Source organism: Pristis pectinata, chromosome 2, assembly GCF_009764475.1.
Source record: "Pristis pectinata isolate sPriPec2 chromosome 2, sPriPec2.1.pri, whole genome shotgun sequence".
NCBI lineage: Eukaryota > Metazoa > Chordata > Chondrichthyes > Rhinopristiformes > Pristidae > Pristis > Pristis pectinata.
In genome coordinates, this window is record NC_067406.1 from 8,111,017 (window position 1) to 8,130,337 (window position 19,321).

The 19,321-nt window shown below is 44.4% G+C and overlaps 1 protein-coding gene across 9 annotated transcripts in view; it reads right to left on the minus strand.

Annotated features, from left to right (window-relative positions):
- Positions 1–19,321, minus strand: part of LOC127581620 (transcription factor COE3-like) — a 408,223-nt gene that overhangs the window by 45,094 nt on the left and 343,808 nt on the right. For all 9 annotated transcript variants that reach the window (XM_052036201.1, XM_052036218.1, XM_052036192.1 and 6 more), the window contains one exon: positions 10,123–10,211. In XM_052036201.1, coding sequence (XP_051892161.1) covers positions 10,123–10,211 — 89 coding nt within the window. The remainder of the gene's footprint in view (positions 1–10,122; positions 10,212–19,321) is intronic.

Genomic DNA, 19,321 nt, shown 5'->3' on the forward strand with positions numbered 1-19,321 from the left:
AAGTTTGCATTTGTTTTATGTATTCAGTTGCAGGATGGGGCTGTTGCAGGCAAGGCTGCAATTTGTTGCAATCCTTGAAGGCCTTGATGGGCCAGTTAGAGCCACAGAATCAGACAGCGCAGAGACAGGCTTTTCGGCCCACCGAGTCCATGTTGACCATCAAGCACTCATTTACACTAATCCTGTATTAATCCCTTTTTATTCTCCCCACATTTCCATCAGCTCCCCCAGATTCTACCACTCACCTACATGCTGGGGGCCAATGAAACTACCAGCCGCATGTTTTTGAGATGTGGGAGGAAACTGGAGCACCCGGAGGAAACCCACACGGTCACAGGGAGAAGGTGCAAGCTCCACACAGACAGTGCTGGGGATGAGAATCGAACCCGGCTCCCTGAGGCAGTGAGGTAGCAGCTCCACCAGCTGTGCCATGATGTTGTCCACGAGAAAAGCCCTAGCTCACTCATCCTCATAAGACATGCTCTCCAATCCAGGCAGTATCCTGGTAAATCTCCTCTGCACCCTCTCTAAAGCTTCCACATCCTTCTTACAATGAGTTGACCAGAACTGAAAACAATAGTTCAACCAGACTTCCAACGAGCTGCAACATTACCTTGCGGCTTTTGAACTCAGTACCCCAACTCATGAAGGCCAACGTACCACATGCCTTCTTAACAACTTGCGGGATCTATGTGTAGAAGAACTATATGAACACCTCCTCCATGATCAATCTAATCCTTCCCTCCTGCACAGCCCATAACCCTCCATTTTTCTTACATCCATGTGCCTATCTAAGAGCCTTTTAAATGTCCCTATTGTATCTGCCTCTACTCACACCCCTGGCAGTGTGTTCCAGGTACCCACCACTCTCTGTGTAAAGAACCTACCTCTGACATCTCCCCTGAACATTCCTCCTTGGACCTCGAATGGATGTCCTCTAGTATTGCCCGTTGCTGCCCTGGGGAAAAGGTGCTGGCTGTCCACTTGATCTTTGCCCCTTATAATCTTATACATCTCTATCAAGTCACCTCTCATCCTCCATTGCTCCAAAGAGAAAAGCCCTCACTTGCTCAAGCTTTCCTCATAAGACATGTTCTCTAATCCAGGCAGCATCCTGGTAAATCTCTAGTATTTCTGTAACTAACTTTTCCATCTTGAAAAATTATTTAAAAATTGAAGGGGGAATTTGCATAAAGTCGGATTTCCGTAAGTCAGGTCTTCTGTAACCCTAGGAGCCTCTGTATTAACAACCTCCACATCTTCATCTTCAATGGCTAACCCCTTACTCTAAAATGACACCCTCCATTTCAAGGTAGCCCCACCAGGAGAAGCTCTCTATCAGTAGCTTTCCTGTCAGGGCAAATCAGAACTTATGTCTGTCAAAAGCAGATCACCTCTCATCTTTCCAAACTCCAGAGAACATCATCTGCTCAACTTTCCAAATGAAACAATCCCTTCATCCCAGGGTTTTATCCAGTGGACTTTCTGTGCGTTCCATCCTTAATTAAACTCACCAAACTCCATTAAGCTGGAAAGAGTACAGAAAAGATTTACGAGGATGTTGCCAGGACTTGAGGGACTGAGTTACAGAGAGAGGTTGGGCAGACTAGGACCTTATTCATTGGAGCGTAGGAGAATGAGGGATGATCTAATAGAGGTGTATAAAATCATGAGGGGTGTAGATAGGGTGAATGTGCAGCCCTTTTCCCAGGGTTGGGGAATCAAGAACTGAACGGCATAGGTTTAAGGTGAGAGGGGAGAAATTTAATGGGAACCTGAGGGGCAACTTTTTCACCCAGAGAGTGGTCAGTATAAGGAATGAGCTGCCAGAGGAAATGGTTGAGGCAGGTACATTAACAACATTTAAAAGACACTTAGACAGGCATATGGATAGGGAAGATGTAAAGGTGTATGGGCCAAACACAGACAAATGACACTAGCTTACATTGGCATGGACTAGTTGGGCCAAAGGACCTGCTTCCATGCTGTATGACTCTCCTTATTGTCTACTTGCACTGCATTTTCTCTGTACATGTAACACTCTGTACAGGCACTCTGTTATTGTTTTACCTTATACTACCTCGATGCACTGATGTAATGAAATGATCTGTATGGATGACATGCAAAACAAGTTTTTCACTTGTTTTGAGATCAAATTTGAAGGCAAGATACAAGGTTAATGGCAGGGCTCTAGCAGTGTGGAGGAACAGAGGGATCTTGGGGTCCATGTCCACAGATCCCTCAAGGTTGCCGTGCAGGTCGATAGGGTTGTTAAGAAGGTGTATGGTGTGTTGGCCTTCATTAGTCGGGGAATTGAGTTCAAGAGCCATGAGGTGATGTTGCAGCTCTATAGAATTCTGGTTAGACCACACTTGGAGTATTGTGTTCAGTTCTGGTGGCCTCATTATAGGAAGGATGTGGAAGATTTGGAGAGGGTGCAGAGGAGATTTACCAGGCTGCTGCCTAGATTGGAGAGCATGTCTTATGAGGATGGGTTGAGTGAGCTACGGCTTTTCTCTTTGGAGAGAAGGAGGATGAGAGGTGACTTGATAGAGGTGTACAAGATAATAAGAGGCATAGATCGAGTGAACAGTCAGAGGTTTTTTCCCAGGGCGACAATGGCTAACACAAGGGGACATAATTTTAAGGTGATTGGAAGAAGGTATAAGGGGGATGTCAGGGGTAATTTTTTTATACAGAGAGTGGTGAGTGCGTGGAATGCACTGCTGGCAGTGGTTGTGGGGGGCAGATACATTAGGGACATTTAAGAGACTCTTAGAAACATGAATGATAGAGAAATGTGGGGCTATATGGGAAGGAAGTGTTAGATAGATATTAGAGCAGGATAAAATGTCGGCACAACACTGTGGGCTGAAGGGCCTGTACTGTGCTGTAATATTCTATGTTCTGTGTTCACTGTGCCTTGGTACATGTGAGAATAATAAACCAATTTACCAATTTATAAAGTCCTTCACTTATTATCTTTGGCAGCAACTCCAAGTGAAGACTGTGGAATGCGAGGGTCATCATAGCTGTTCCACAACCTGAACTCACTGTTTTTCCAAAGAGTCTCATTCACTCATTGCTGGCACATAGGCATCGCTAGTAATGCCCAGTACTGCCCATTCCCTATTGCCCCCATCAAAGTGGCTTGTTGGGTCAGTTCAGAAGGCAGCTGAGAAGCTCAAGATATGGGGCAATCTGGAGTCAAATTTAGGCCAGTTTGAGTAAGGATGGGAGATTTTCCACCTGAAGTGCCACGAGAGGTTGTTTCAATATTACATGTATTGAAGGTGAGAGTAGGGAAGTTCAAAGGAGAGGTGTGGGACAAGTTGTTTTACACAGAGAGTGGTGGGTGCCTGGAACAGGCTGCCAGGGGTGGTGGTGGAAGCAGATGTGATCATGGTGTTTAAGAGGCTGTTGGATAGACACATGAATATGCAGGGAATGGAGGGATATGGGGCAGGCACGGTAGTGTAGCGGTTAGTGTAACGTTATTACACTGCCAGTGACCCGGGCTCAATTCCAGCCACTGTCCGTAAGGAGTTTGTACGTTCTCCCCGTGTCTGCGTGGGTTTCCTCAGGGTGTTCCGGTTTCCTCCCACATTCCAAAGACGTACGGGTTAGGAAGTTGTGGGCATTCTATGTCGGCACTGGAAGAGTGGCAACATTTGCAGGCTGCCCCCAGAACACGCTATGCAACAGAGGCATTTCACTGTATGTTTTGATGTACATATGACTAATAAAGATACCTTATCATGTGCAGGAAGAAGAGATTTAGTTTAATTTGGTGTTGTGTTCAGCGTAGACATCGTGGACTAAAGGGCCTGTTCCTGTGCCGTACTGTTCTCTGTTCTATGTTCTATGACAAGCCAAGGTTTGCTTGTCACACTATTCAGATATATTTAAGCACGTGAATTTGCCTATCCAATGACATCATCGTCATCGTCATCTTCACATGAAACCGGGATCTTTACCCAATTTTCCTTACTAACCCACTCCCCCACCCGCCTCACCTACCAGCAGTGGAGATCAGTTGCAATAGCCCATTTCCCCCACTTCTCCTTGCTAACACAGACCTGTATTCCTGGTCAGAATAAATCCTTTCAGTCCATAGGCATACGCACACACAGAATGTACTGCTTACCATTCTGCAGTCCTGACACAGTATCCTGTAGGGGCTAACACTTACTGCCTCCTTCCCTCCTAATATTATATTAAGAGCCCCTACAATATTAATACAATAATAATGATGTCCCCGAGGAAAAGGGATTTCACAGCAAAAACAATTAAGAGCAAAATTGTAAAAATTCATCTGTGACCCCCCTTCAGAATTTCAATATCAAGCAAAAAGCCAAGAGCTTATTAAAATCCAATGTACAACAGATAATTAAACAACCTTCAATCTCTTATAGCAATAATATGATGTATTATTTAATAAGTTATATAATATGCCAAGAGGCTGGGTCTCACAATGGATTCGAGCTCCACTGGATGAAAGGTAGTAAAGGGGGAAGGAAAGAAGCAGGAGTAATGCAAGAAGATCAAAAGAAAGGAAAAGAGAAACGTGTGCATTTATCAATGTTTTTCCACAAACCTCTCAAAATGTTTCGCAGCCAATGAAGAACTTATCAAGGGGTTGGGGCAGGTAGATATGGCAAATATTCTCATGTTATGTGCATGATTTCATGAAGTCAAAATACTCTTTTAACAATGGCCAGTTCGTAGATGGAGTCCCGACACAGTAACTCTGAAGCCTTGAGGCACGTCTGAAGTTTGGCTGGAAGAACATTTACCTCACAATGAAGCCGCCATGTAGCTGCCTGTTAGTAAGCTCTTCTGGAAGTAAAGGCCTGGCTTTGTAGGTGATGTCGATACTGGGTAGAGATGTTCTCAGCTATTCCAGTGAGACGGTGGTGATCAATTCAAACCAGGTCGGAAGAAACAACTTCTGCCCTTCTCTATCTACTTGACTCCAATGTACAACCATTCGCTCACACATCATCTTTCACTAAGGACTATCATTTACTCATGGATTACCTTTCATTATTTGACTACCATGCACTTATGGATCACCATTGAGTAATAGATCATGGTTCACTAATGCAACATAATTCAATAAAGGATCACCATTCATTTATTGGACTACCATTCACTAAAGGATCACCATTCACAAATGAATCTCCATTCACAAATGGATCACTATTCACCCATGGACTACCATTCACTGAAGGATCACCATTCACTAATGGACTACTATTCATGAATGGACCATTCATTAATGTACAACCATTCACTTATGTGCCACCTTGTGCACTTACCCTAAACAAGTTGATCCTCTCAACATCAAAAAATCTATTGATCTCTCTGCAAACACACCACAACTCACTAATGCACCAGCATTTGTGAATATATCACTATTTACTGATAAGAAGATAAAATGTAGGAGCAGGGATAGGCTATTTGACTCTTTATGTCCACCATTAAGGCTGATCTTCTACCTCAGTCGCCGTTTTCCTGCCATTTCTCCATATTCCTTGATTCCTTTAATATCTGGAATACCGTACTATGACCGAGTCTTCATAGCAGCCGGGGGTAGCAAATTCGAATAATTCACCTCCCTCTGCGTGAAAAAGCTCTCCTCATCTCAGCCCTAAATTGTCTACCTCTTACTTTGAGAATGTGAATCCAACCCCTCCCCAGTCCTAAACCACTCAACCAGGGTAAGCAATCTTCCCACATCTACCTTGTCAGGTCCTCCAAGAATTTTTTATGTCAGTGAGATCTTTTCTCGTTCTTATAAAGTCAGCAGAACAGAGACTTAACCTGCTCAATCTCTCTTCATATGACAGATGTGCCAACCCAGGAACCAGTCAAATGAATATTCACTGCACTCCCTCTGTAGTAGGTGTATCCTTTAAAAGGTAAGTAGATAACACTGTATGCAGTACTCCAAGTGCAGTCTCACCATATAATTAGAGCAATATTTGCTTTGAAATGCTTACTGTTGAACGTATCCTGACTGGTTGCATCATGGTCTGGTACAGCAATTCGAATGCGCAGGAACCTAAGAAGCTGCAAAGTGACGTGGAATCAGCCCAATACATCCCTCCCCACCATTGGAAGTATCTACAGGAGGCGCTGCCTCAAGAAGGCAACACCTACCATCAAAGATCCCCACTATGCAGGCCATGCCATCTTCTCACAGCTACCATCAGGCAGAAGGTACAGAAGCCCCACACCACCAGGTCTAAGAACAGCTACTTCCCTTCAACCACTCAGTTCTTGAACCAACCTGCACAACCCTAATCACTACCTCAGTATAGAAACACTGTGACCACTTCGCACTGCAATGGACTTTATTTTTGTTCCAATTTAGTTCTTGTAAAATTTTGTACAATTTATGTTTAATTTATGGTTTTCTTGTTAATGTTGTGTATCTGATGCTATGTGCCTGTGATGCTGCTGCAAGTAAGTTTTTCATTGCACCTGTGCACACATGTACTTGTGCATATGACAACAAACAATTTTTTGACTTTTTTCTTAAAAGCTCTCATAAGAAAAGACCAAAGCCGATATTTCATTTACCTCCTGAGATTTTAATCCCCAGCTGCGTGCAAGTACTTGGATTTATGTCTCTAGATTAATGGTCCAGAACTCTGGATGCTGGTTCAGTAACTTCACCACTGTGCCACTGTGTCCACTGATGCACCACCATTAAAAAGTAATAATAGCACATTTGGTGAATTGTAATCTAATCAAGCAGGTCAGCTTGGTGGGGTGGTCATGCCTGACAAACGTAGTAGAGTTTTTAGATGAAGTATCAACCAGAGTGGTTGGAGGGGAACCAGCAAACTTACTGGACGTGGATTTCCACAAAGTGTTCGACAAGGTGTTTCTCACGGAGTTAAGTGAAAAGAGCCCAAGGTGTTGGAGGTAACATATTGGCATGGATAGCCTAACAGGCAGTAAGCATTGATCAGGGATAAAGGAGTCATTTTCAGGAAGGAAACCTGTTACCAGTGAGGTACCACAGGGATCAATGCTGGTTTAGCAACTATTTAGAATATAGAACAGTACAGCACAGGAACAGGCCCTTTGGCTCACAATATCTGTGCCGAACATGATGCCAAATTAAACCTAATCTCTTCTGCCTGCACATGATCCATATCCCTCCATTCCCTGTGCATGATCCATGTCCTCCATTCCCTGCATATTTAAATGACTATCTAAAAGCCTCTTAAATGCCTCTATCGTATCTGCTTCCACCATTACTCCTGGCAGTACATTTCAGGTACGCACCACTCTCTGTGTAAGAAATTTGCCCCATACATCTCCTTTAAACTGTCCATTTCTCACCTTCTATGACCTCTTTTATTTGATATTTCTACCCTGGTAAAAAGACTCTGACCACCTACCCTATCTAAGCCTCTCATAATTTGATATACTTCTAGTCTTCCCTCAGCCTCTGACGCAGGGAAAACAACCCACGTTTGTCCAACCTCTCCTTACAGGTCATGCCTCCTAATCCAGGCTGCATCCTGGTAAACCTCTTCTGCACACTTTCCAAAGCCTCCACACCCTTCCTGAAATGGAGGTGACCAGAAATGAACCATATCTATTGACTTGGAGGAAGGAAGTGAAGGTGGACAGGATAGTTAAGAAAGCTCATGGAGTGTTAGCTTTCGTAAGTCGAGAGATTGAGTTTAAGAGCTGCGAGGTAATGATGCAGCTCTATAAAACTCTGGTTAGACCACACTTAGTGTACTTTGTCCAGTTCTGATCGCATTATAGGAAGGATGTGGAAGCGTTGGATAGGGTGCAGAGGAGATTTACCAGGATGCTACTTGGTTTAGAGAGTATGGATTATGAGGAGAGACTCAGGGAGCTTGGGCTTTACTCTTTGGAGAGAAGGAGGATGAGAGGAGACATGATAGAGGTGTACAAAATATTAAGAGGAATAGATAGAGTGGACAGCCAGCACCTCTTTCCCAGGGCACCAATGTACAATACAAGAGGGCATGGCTTTAAAGTAATGGGTGGGAAGTTCAAGGGAGATATCAGAGGGAGGTTTTTTTTACCCAGAGAGTGGTTGGGGTATGGAATGTGCTGCCTGGGGTGGTGGTGGAGGCAGGTACATTGGTCAAATTCAAGAGATTACTAGATAAGCATATGGAGGAATTTAAAATAGAGGGATATGTGGGAGGAAGGGGTTAGATAGTCTTAGGCGAGGTTTAGAGGTCGGCACAACATTGTGGGCCGAAGGGCCTGTATTGTGCTGTACTGTTCTATGTTCTATGTACAATAGAAAAATATGCAAATAATGCAAACTAGATAGGAAGGCATGTTACTGAGGTGGATACAAATGGTTTACGGAGGGATATTGATAGATCAGTTGGCAAATGGAGTATAATGTGGGAGTAAGATATTAAGATATCGAAATATTTACTTATTAGTCACATGTATATCGAAACACACAGTGAGTTGCGTCTTTTTTGCGTATATGTGAGATTGTTTACTTTGGGTGAAAAAACACTATTATTTCAATGGAGAAGAATTGCAGAAAGCTGCAAATCCACAAACTCATTGTACGCATGTGTGATGAGGAGGCTGTGCTTGGAGATACCGGAAACGTGACCACCTTGAAGAAAAGGAAACAAATCTGATTGCAAAGGTTCTCCCTGTTGTCTGCCACAGGGTCCTCCTCAACCACCTCTTCCCCGTGGCTGAAGAGTTGCTTGCTGAATCACAGCGTGGATTCGTCCATCCCCCTGATGCACAGTGGACATGATCTTCGCCATGTGCCAACTCCAAGAAAAATGTAGGGAGAAACATCAACCACCATGTGTGGTCCTTTATGCTCCCACTAAAACTTTTCACTCATACCATCTGATCACCACAACGGTGCATCACAGCACCACTCATAACCATACCATCGTTCACTGGTGTACCTTCCCTTGCACACATTTACCCCAATCGGTCAGCATTCACTAATATACAGCCATTCACAAACACACCAACAGTCACCTCTGAACCTCTACTCATTAACAAAGCACCATTCACTAATCTACCATCATTCATGAATGTCCTACCATAAGTGAGAATTAGTTATCAGACAGAAAGCAAACAAGTGAATCTAACTCAGGTTGGTAGGCTGTGGCTAGTGAGATAACTCAGCGATTGGTGCTTGGATCTCAGTGATCTACCTCAACGATCTGGGTGAGAAGACCAAACTTTACATCCCAAGTCTGCTGACGGTACAAAACGAGGTGAGGTTACAGTGGGGGGGGGCAGGGGATTACAGACAAGCTGAATGCACGGGAAAGAATGTGTCAGACATAATACAATGTGGAAAAACGTGAACTTATCCATTTTGGTGCACTGAACAGAGTACTTTTTAAATGGTGAGAGATTGGGTAATGTCAATGTTTAAGAGGACCAAGGTGTCTTTGTGCTACTGTTCACTAAATTAAAATTTTTAAATTTTATTTACAGCGTGGTAACAGGCCCTTCCGGCCCAACGAGTCCGCACCGCCCATTTTAAACCCATATTAACCTACCGGTACGTCTTTGGAATGTGGGAGGAAACCGGAGCACCCGGAGGAAACCCACGCAGACACGGGGAGAACGTACAAACTCCTTACAGACAGCGATGGGAATCGAACCCCGATCGCTGGAGCTGTAATAGCGTCGCGCTAACCGCTACGCTACCGCACACCAATCACAAACACGCCACTGTTTATGAACACACCATAGTTCATTAACATACTGCCATTCACAAATATATCACCATTCAGAAACACACTGTAACTCTCCTCATGTACCATTCACTCATGTCGCACTATTCACAAACATCCCATCGTTCACAAAGGTACTTACACTCCAATTCATAAATTCACTTTTTCCCCAATATACCACCACGACTGACTTATGTACTTTTGGCCCAATATACCATCACTCACGAATGTTCTCTTCAATCCAATCCATCACGACAATTATACAGTCACCCCAATCTATCCAGTATGGCCAATTTATATCTTGGTCTCCAAAGTTTCCTCAGATGGTCACTGACTTTTGTGATCTCTGTGAAGCTTGGTATTTGTAAATAGAGAAAGATCTGACCTTGGGTAACCGTTCGGGGTCTCCAGGGTGCCGCGGGATCACTTTTTGTAGCCTCTGGAATCCATAGTCAATGGTGGGTTCATTCAATGCTGTAGAATTGGAGAGGAATAAGAAATTACTCAATAGGATCAAGGGAAGGTGGTAAAGAAATAAAAGGCACCATTAGGGATGGTGAAAGACTAAGTCTTCAATGGGTCACCAAGGCTGACTTGATGCTGCTTTTGCCCAACACCTATACAGAGTCATGGAGTTCGACAGCTCGGGAACAGGCCCTTCGGCACAACACATCCACACTGGACAAGGTGTCTACCTGAGCTAGCCACTGCCTCCGTTTGGCCAATATACCTCTAAACCTTTCCTATTATGTACCTGTCCAAATGCCTTTTAGATGTTGTTATTGTACCCATCTTTATAGCATCGTCCATGTATTCACCACTCTCCGTGTGAGGAAGTTTCCCCTCAAGTCCCTTTCAAATCTTTCCCCTCTCACCTTAAACATATGCCCTCTAGTTTCAGATTCCCCTACCCTGGGAGAAAGGCTGTGACCATTCACTATATCTATGTGTTTATAAGCTCATCCCTCAGCCTTAATGATCCAGGTAAAATCTATCCAGGTAAAAACCCACACTATCCAGCCTCTCCTTATAATCTAGCTCTCCAGTCCCGGTAACATCCTTGTGAATCTTTTCTGCAATCTTTCCAACTTAATCACATTCTTCCTGTGGTTGGGTGACCAGAAATGTACACAATACCCTTCGTGTGGTCTCATCAACGACCTGTGTAGTTATAACAAGAAGTCCCAACTCCTGAACTCAGTGCAACCAACAATCTGTTCAAGGAACTCAGTGGGTTGGGCGGCATCTGTGGCAGGAGTCTCTGCTGAGTTTGACCCACTAAGTTCCTCCAGAAGATTGCTTGTTGCTCCAGATTCCAGCATCTGCGTTCTCTTACATTGCCTGTACTCAGTGCCCTGACCAATGAACTCAGGCATGTCAAATAGTACACAGTCTACCAGTGCCTTGACTATCAGGGAGCTGTGCTCCTTGGTCTCTGCGTTCTACAACACTCTCCAAGGCCCTACAATTTACTGCGTAAGTCCTCCCTCTCGTTTAACTTACCAAAGTGCCACACCTTGCACTTGTCCGAATTAAATTCCACCTGCCATTCTTTGGTGCACTTCCCCAGTTGACCTAGATCCCATTGTAACCTTAGGTGACCATTTTCACTGCCCAGTGTACCACCAATTTTTGTGTCATCCAGAGACTTAGTAACCATGCCAACTAGAATCTCATCCTGGGTCTCAATAGACAATGAACCCCTATATATTCCCTACATACTCATGACTGCGTGGCCAGATTCTGCTCTAACTCTACCTACAAGTTTGCAGATGATACCACTGTAGTAGGCCGTATCTCAAATAACGATGAGTCGGAGTACAGGAAGGAGATAGAGAGCTCAATGGCATGGTGTCATGACAACAACCTTTCCCTCAATGTCAGCAAAACAAAAGAGCTGGTCATTGACTTCAGGAAAGAGGGCGGTGTACATGCACCTGTCTACATCAATGGTGCTGAGGACAAGAGGGTTGAGAGCTTCAAGTTCCTAGGAGTGAACATCAGCAATAGCCTGTCCTGGTCCAATCATGTAGATGCCATGGCCAAGAAAGCTCACCAGCGCCTCTACTTCCTTCTCTAATTTGGCATCTACCCTTTGACACTCACCAATTTTTATCAATGCACTATAGAAAGCATCCCATCTGGATTTATCATGGCTTAGTATGGCAACTGGTCCGCCCAGGACCGCAATAAACTGCAGAGAGTTGTGGACACAGCCCAGCGCATCATGGAAACCAGCCTCCCCTTCATGGACTCTGTCTGTACCTCTTGCTGCCTTGGTGAAGCAGCCAGCATAATCAAAGACCCCACCCACCCGGGTCATTCTCTCTTCTCCACTCTCCCATCAGGCAGAAGGTACAGGAGCCTGAGGGCACATACCACTAGGCTCAAGGACAGCTTCTATCCCACTGTGATAAGACTATTGAAAGGTTCCTTTATGCGGTGAGTTGGACTCGACCTCACAATCTACCTTGTTTGACCTTGCATCTTATTGTCTACCTGCAATGCACTTCCCTGTAGCTGTGACACTTTACTCTGTATTCTGTTATTGTTTTACCCTGTACTACCTCAATGCACTCTGTACTAACTCAATGTAAATGCACTGTGTAATGAATTGACCTGTACGATCGGTATGCAAGACAAGTTTTTCACTGTACCTCGGTACAACTGACAACAATAAACCAATACCAATACCAATACCCAGGGAACAAGACCTTAGGTAAATTGGTAAATCTGTAATTTGGCTTATTATTGTCACTTGTACCGAGGTACAGTGAAGAACTTGTCCTGCATACCGATCGTACAGGTCAATTCATTACACAGTGCGTTGAGGTAGCACAAGCAGCTGGTTACAACATATATTGGTGACAGAGGAAAGGGAGTGGAGGGGAATTGATGGGAATTGGGGAGAACAAAATGTATAGTTGATGGTCAGCACGGTCTTGATGGGCAAAAGGGGCTGTTTCTGTGCTGTGTCTCTCCATGACTATGAGGAAGCAAATGGACTGTGGTCATATTTGGAAACGATACTAAAGTGGGGAAGGGGTGGTGTGGGCATGAGGGAACACAGGGTTGTGAGGAGGGTGAAAAGAGTTTATGGAGAGAAATTAATAAGTAAATTGGTAAATTGGTTTATTATTGGCACATGTACTGAGGTACAGTGAAAAACATGTCTTGCATACCATTCCTACAGATCAATTCACTTACCACCATTGTAGGCCGTATCTCAAACACTGATGAGTCAGAGTACAGGAGCGAGATAGAGAGCTTAGTGGAATGGTGTCATGACAACAACCTTTCCCTCAATGTCAACAAAACAAAAGAGCTGGTCATTGACTTCAGGAAAGGGGGCGGTGTACATGCATCTGTCTACGTCAATGGTGCTGAGGTCAAGAGGGTTGAGAGCTTCAGGTTCCTGGGAGCGAACATCACTAACAGCCTGTCCTGGTCAAATCACGTAGATGCCATAGCCAAGAAAGCTCACCAGCGCCTCTAAAGAAATTCGGTTTGTTCCCTTTGGCTCTCACCAACTTTTATCGATGCACAATAGAAAGCATCCTATCTGGATTCATCATGGCTTGGTATGGTAACTGCTCTGCCCAGGACCGCAAGAAACTGCAGAGAGTTGTGGATACAGACTAGCGCATCATGGACACCAGCCTCCCCTCCTTGGACTCTGTCTTTACCTCTCGCTGTCTTGGTGAAGCAGCCAGCATAATAAAAGACCCCACCCACCCAGGTCATTCTCTCTTTTCTCCCCTTCCATTGGGTAGAAGATACAGGAGCCTGAGGGGGGAACGTACAAACTCCTTACAGACAGCGGCGGGAATTGAACCTGGGTTGCTCGCACTGTAAAGCATTATGCTAACCGCTAGACTACCATGTCCGCCCAGTGCATTGAGGTAGTACAAGGGAAAACAATAACAGAATGCAGAATAAAGTGTTACAGTTACAGAGAAAGTGCAGTGCAGGCAGACAATAAAGTGCAAGGGCCATGACGAGGTAGGTTGTGAGATCAAGAGTCCATCTTGTCATACAAGAGGTCCGTTCGATAGTCTTGTAACAGCGGGATAGAAGCTGTCCTTCAGCCTGGTGGTACGTGCTTTCAGTCTTTCAGCTAAATCAGTGGGCAAAAGGTTGTTAGACCCCACCCACCCGGGTCGTTCTCCCTTCTCTTATCTTCCATCGCGTAGAAGATACAGGAGCCTGAGGGCACGTACCACCAGACTTAAGGACAGTTTCTACCCCACTGTGATAAGACTATTGGACGGTTCCCTTATACAATGAGATGGACTATGACCTCACGATCTACCTTGTTGTGACCTTGCACCTTATTGCACTGCACTTTCTCTGTAGCTGTGACACTTTACTCTGTACTACATCAATGCACTCTGTACTAACTCAATGTATCTGCACTGTGTAATGAATTGACCTGTATGATCGGTATGCAAGACAAGTTGTTCACTGTACCTCAGTGCAAGTGACAATAATAAACCAATACCAATACCAATTCCTTCTTCTCTCAACCATTGCTTCTTCCACCTATCACCTTTCAGCTTATATAGAACATAGAACATCACCACACAGTACAGGCCCTTTGGCCCACGATGTTGTGCTGACAGTTTATCCTGCTCTAGGATCTATCTAACCCTTACCTCCCACATAGCCCCCTATTGTTCTATCATTCATGTGCCACGGGACTCTGACCTCATGATCTACCTTGTTGTGACCTTGCACCTTATCGCACTGCACTTCCTCTGTAGCTGTGACACTTTACTCTGTACTGTTATTGTTTTTACCTGTACTACATCAATGCACTCTGTACTACCTTAATGCACTCTGTACTAACTCAGTGTAACTGCACTGTGTAATGAATTGACCTGTACGATCGATATGCAAGACAAGTTTTTCACTGTACCTCGGTACAAGTGACAATAATAAACCAATACCAATACGATATAGCTTCTCACATCATTCCCTTTCATCCTCCCAGGATCTGGAGAAAGTTGCCGGGAATATATGGGAAAATATATGGGATTGGTGTAGATGGGTGCTTGATAGTCAGTGCGGACATGGTGGTCAGTTGGACCTGTTTCTATGCTCTATCACAAGTTATGACATGTTAGACAGCAAGAGTTTACAATCCGAAATACTCCCAGGGGTAGTTGCAGAGGCAGATTCAATCGTAGAATTCAAGTGAGAGCTGAATCCGAAAGGAAACAAATTTCAGGTCTATTGGGAGAGGATGAGTGAGTGGGACTGCTTGGCTTGGTCTTACATCAAGTTGGGATAGACTCAGAGGGCTGAATGGTCCCCTTCTGAGGTATATGATCCTTCCACTCTGAACACACAGCAAGGCTGATGGTTGACGTGTTTATCAATGGAAAGAAGCTCCTTAAGTTTTTTGGAGACACAAGAGACCACAGATGCTGGAATCTGGAGCAACACATAACCTGCTGAAGGAACTCTGCAGGTCGAGCGGTATCTGTGGGAGGAAAGGAATTGTCAGTGTTGAAACTGTGATGCAGGGTTTTGACTTGACACATGGTCAATTCCTTTTCCTCCCACAGATGCTGCTCGACCTGCTGAGTTCCTCCAGCAGATTGTAGGTAAATTGGTTTATTATTATCACATGTACCGAGGTACAGTGAAAAACTTACTTGCAAACTGTTCATACAGATCAAATCATTACACAGTGCATTGAGGTAGTACGAGGTAAAACAAGAACGGAGTACAGAGTAAAATGTTACAGTTACAGAGAAAGTGCAGCGCAGGCAGACAATAAATTGCAATGCATAATGAGGGAGACTGTGAGGTCAAGTCCATCTTTTTGTACCAGGGGACCATTCAATAGTTGCTCCTTTAAGACTTTTATTAATTGTGTTTTGAAATTTTACACTTCCTCTTCAAATTTGGATCTAAACAATAAAATAAAAGTTAAATACATTTGGTTTAAAGCAACAAAGTGCTTCAATCTTCTTTAGAGTTCAGCTTGATGATTGTAACAGAACATTTTTAACTGGGGTTTGGACTGGATTTCTTGGGTTTTGATTTGTTTTGTGTCACTCTCTTCCAGCCAATGCAGAGACATTTATGATCCACGGTCACGCTGCAGTGTAATTTAGTTTAGACTGTGGTCTAAGATTAGACCGAACCAGCTGAAATGACACCATTATCAGCTATTGCCAGTCAGAGTGAGTTAGCTGACCTCATTTCCAGCTCTCGCTCTCTTCCTCATAAGTTGTTTCAATCTATCCCTACCTTCAGAGATGCAGAGGAGGTTTACCAGGATGTTGCCTGGATTGGAGGGCACGTGCTGTAAGGAGAGATTGGACAAACTTGGGTTGCTTTCTCCAGAGCGGTGGAGGCTGAGGGGAGACCTAGTAGAAGTTTGTAGGAATGGGAGAGGCATAGATAGAGTAGACAGTTGGTATCTTATTCCCAGGGTCTAAATGTCTAAACTAGATTCAAGGTGAGAGGGAGCAATTTCATAGGAGACGTGCAGGGCAAGTTTTTTTACACACAGAGTAGAGCCTGGAATGCGTTGCTGGGGATGGTGGTGGATGCAATTACGATAGAGGTATTTAAGAGGCTCTCAGACAGGCACATGAATATGTGTGTAGAGAACTGAGAGATATGGATGAAAAACACTATGATGCTGGAGGAACTCAGCAGGCCAGGCAGCATCCGTGGAGAAAATGCCTGCAGTGCTTTGTTTCTCATTGAGGGATATGGATCTTGTGTAGGCAGAAAGGATTACTTTAGTTAGACATTTAATTACTAGTTTAATTAGTTTGGCACAACATGGTGGGCCGAAGGGCCTGTTCCTGTGTTGTACTGTTCTACATTCTAGATTTGAGCACAATATTTCAGCTGAAGGCTGAAAGGACTATTGCACTGCTGGACACACTGCCTTTAATATCAGTCACAGCAAATCGAAGGAAAAGTAAGCCAGAAAACCCCTTAAGCCTGCTCTGTCATTCAATAAGATCATGACGGACAATATACCTGGTCTACTTCCTGCTCAAGCACCTCATCTTCTGACTTCCTGTTAGAGTCATTGAGTTATATAACAAGGAAACAGGTTCTTCACCCAACTAGTCCATGCTGACCAAGATGCCTACCTGAGTTAGTCCCATTTGCCTGTGTTTGGCCCACATCCCTCTTAAATGGTGAAAGATTGCAGCATGCTGTTGTGCAGAGGGACTTGGGAGTGCTTGTGCATGAATTACAAAAGTTGGTTTGCAGGTGCAACAGGTTATCAAGGAGGCAAATGAAATGTTGGCCTTCATTGCTAGAGGGATTGAATTTAAGAGCAGGGAGGTTATGCTGCAACTGTACAAGGTACTGGTGAGGCTGCACCTGGAGTACTGTGTGCAGTTCTGGTCTCCTTACTTGAGGAAAGATATACTGGCTTTGGAGGCAGTGCAGAGGAGGTTCACCAAGTTGATTCCGGAGAGGAGGGGATTAGCCTATGAGGAGAGATTGAGTCAGCTGAGACTATACTCACTGGAATTCAGAAGAATGAGAGGGGATCTTATAGAAACATAAAAAATTATGAAAGGGATAGATGAGATAGAGGCGGGAAGGTTGTTTCCACTGATAGGTGTGACTAGGACCAGGGGACATAGCCTCAAGATTTGGGGGAATAGATTTAGGATAGAGATGAGGAGAAACTGCTTTTCCCAGAGAGTTGTGAATCTGTGGAATTCTCTGCCCAGGGAGGTAGTAGAGGCTACATCGTTAAATATATTTAAGACACAGTTAGATAGATTCTTGCATAGTAGGGGAATTAAAAGCTGGGAGGTTACGGTGCGGTTGTACAGGACGCTGGTGAGGACATACTTGGAGCATCCCACCCCTCTCTCTCTCTCTCTCCCCCTCTCTCTCCCTCCCCCTCCCACCCCTCTCTCCCTCTCCCTCTCCCCCTCTCTCTCCCTCCCTTCCTCTCTCTCTCTGTTCCTCCCTCCCTCCCCCCCTCTGTCTGTCTGTCTGTCTGTCTCTCTTCCCCTCCCCCTTCTCTCCCTCTCCCTCTGCACTCCTTTCACTGATTGGGGTGGAATATGCTGCATGACATGGAGGAACAGAAAAGAACATCTTTCTCTGGTGCTTCAGGTAACACCTCAGCACTGTGCAGGCAACTAAGTGATGCAACGTGGCATCCAGTTATCCCACACAGGAGGAGTCCACAAACAGCAGCAAGATAACACCTATAATGCAGATTGGAGGATAGACATTGGTCTGGACACTGGGGAGAACCCTCTACCTCTTCTTCAGAATAGCATCACAAGTTTCCTTAAAGTCCTCCGAGTGGACCAGTTGGACCTTATGCAAGTATCTCAGGATAAGGCTTTGGCCATTTAGGACTGAGGGAAATGGAAATTTTGTCACTTGGGATTGTGGAATTCTCTACGAAGAGTGCTCTGTCATTATATTCAAAATTAGGATCAATGAATGTTTGTCCAAGTTTACAAGACATTTGGACTGGTGCAATGGGGACAAGAAAGGTTAAGAACATAAGATATAGGAGCAGGAGGAGGCCATCTGGCCCGTCGAGCCTGCTCCGCCGTTCAATATATCATGGCGGATCTGGCCATGGACTCAGATCCACCTACCTGCCTTTTCCCCATAACCCTTAATTCCCCTACTATGTAAAAATCTATCTAACTGTGTCTTAAATATATTTAATGAGGTCGCCTCTACTGCTTCCCTGGGCAGAGAATTCCACAGATTCTGGGAAAAGCAGTTTCTCCTCATCTCCGTCCTAAATCTACTCCCCCTGAATCCTGAGGCCATGTCTCCCAGCTCCAGTCTCACCTACCAGTGGAAACAACTTTCCTGAAAAAGGAGAGGGAGAGAAAGAGACGGAGAGAGACAATGGTGGAAAGAAAAGGAAACAAAGACAAAGGGACAGAAAGGAGAGAGAAAGTGGGCAGGGAGACACAGAAACGGGGGAAAAAGAGAGGGAAGGAGAAAGAAAGAGGGGAGGGTGGAGAGAGGGAGAGAAGAGAACATATACTGACAGAGAAATGATATGGGATGAAAATTAGTTTAATTGTGAGGGAATCCACAGAGTGGGGAAAAATTCCTCTGATTGCAACTTTAATTAAGTCATTAACCCGTTAGATTGACACTGATTTAATGCCTTTGATAATGGTGATTAGAAAGATTTTGCAAACTCATTAAGAGAGCACAGAGTAATTTCAAAGCCTTCAAGTGCTGCGCAGAATGCGACAAAGAATCATGATTCAGCAAGAAGACACAAAGAGAGGTTGGGAGCTGAACCATTTGCAGAGATAACACTTGCTTTCTGCAAACATCGGGATCAGATATAAAAATAAAGCTCCTTTACAGAGTAAACGAAATCTGTATAAAATGAATTGAAGTCTGATCTTCATATTCTCTGAAGCATTTCAGGAAGCAAAAGTGTATGATTAAATATTTGGTGATGTGTCAGCCTTCCTTTAGATGTTTGCGTTCTTGGATCAGACCTAGAAGATTGTGGTGTCAAGCTAATGTGCTCAGTAAACACCCCACCAATTGGGCTGTGATAATAAATAGTCTGTTCTAATGATAAAAGCAGA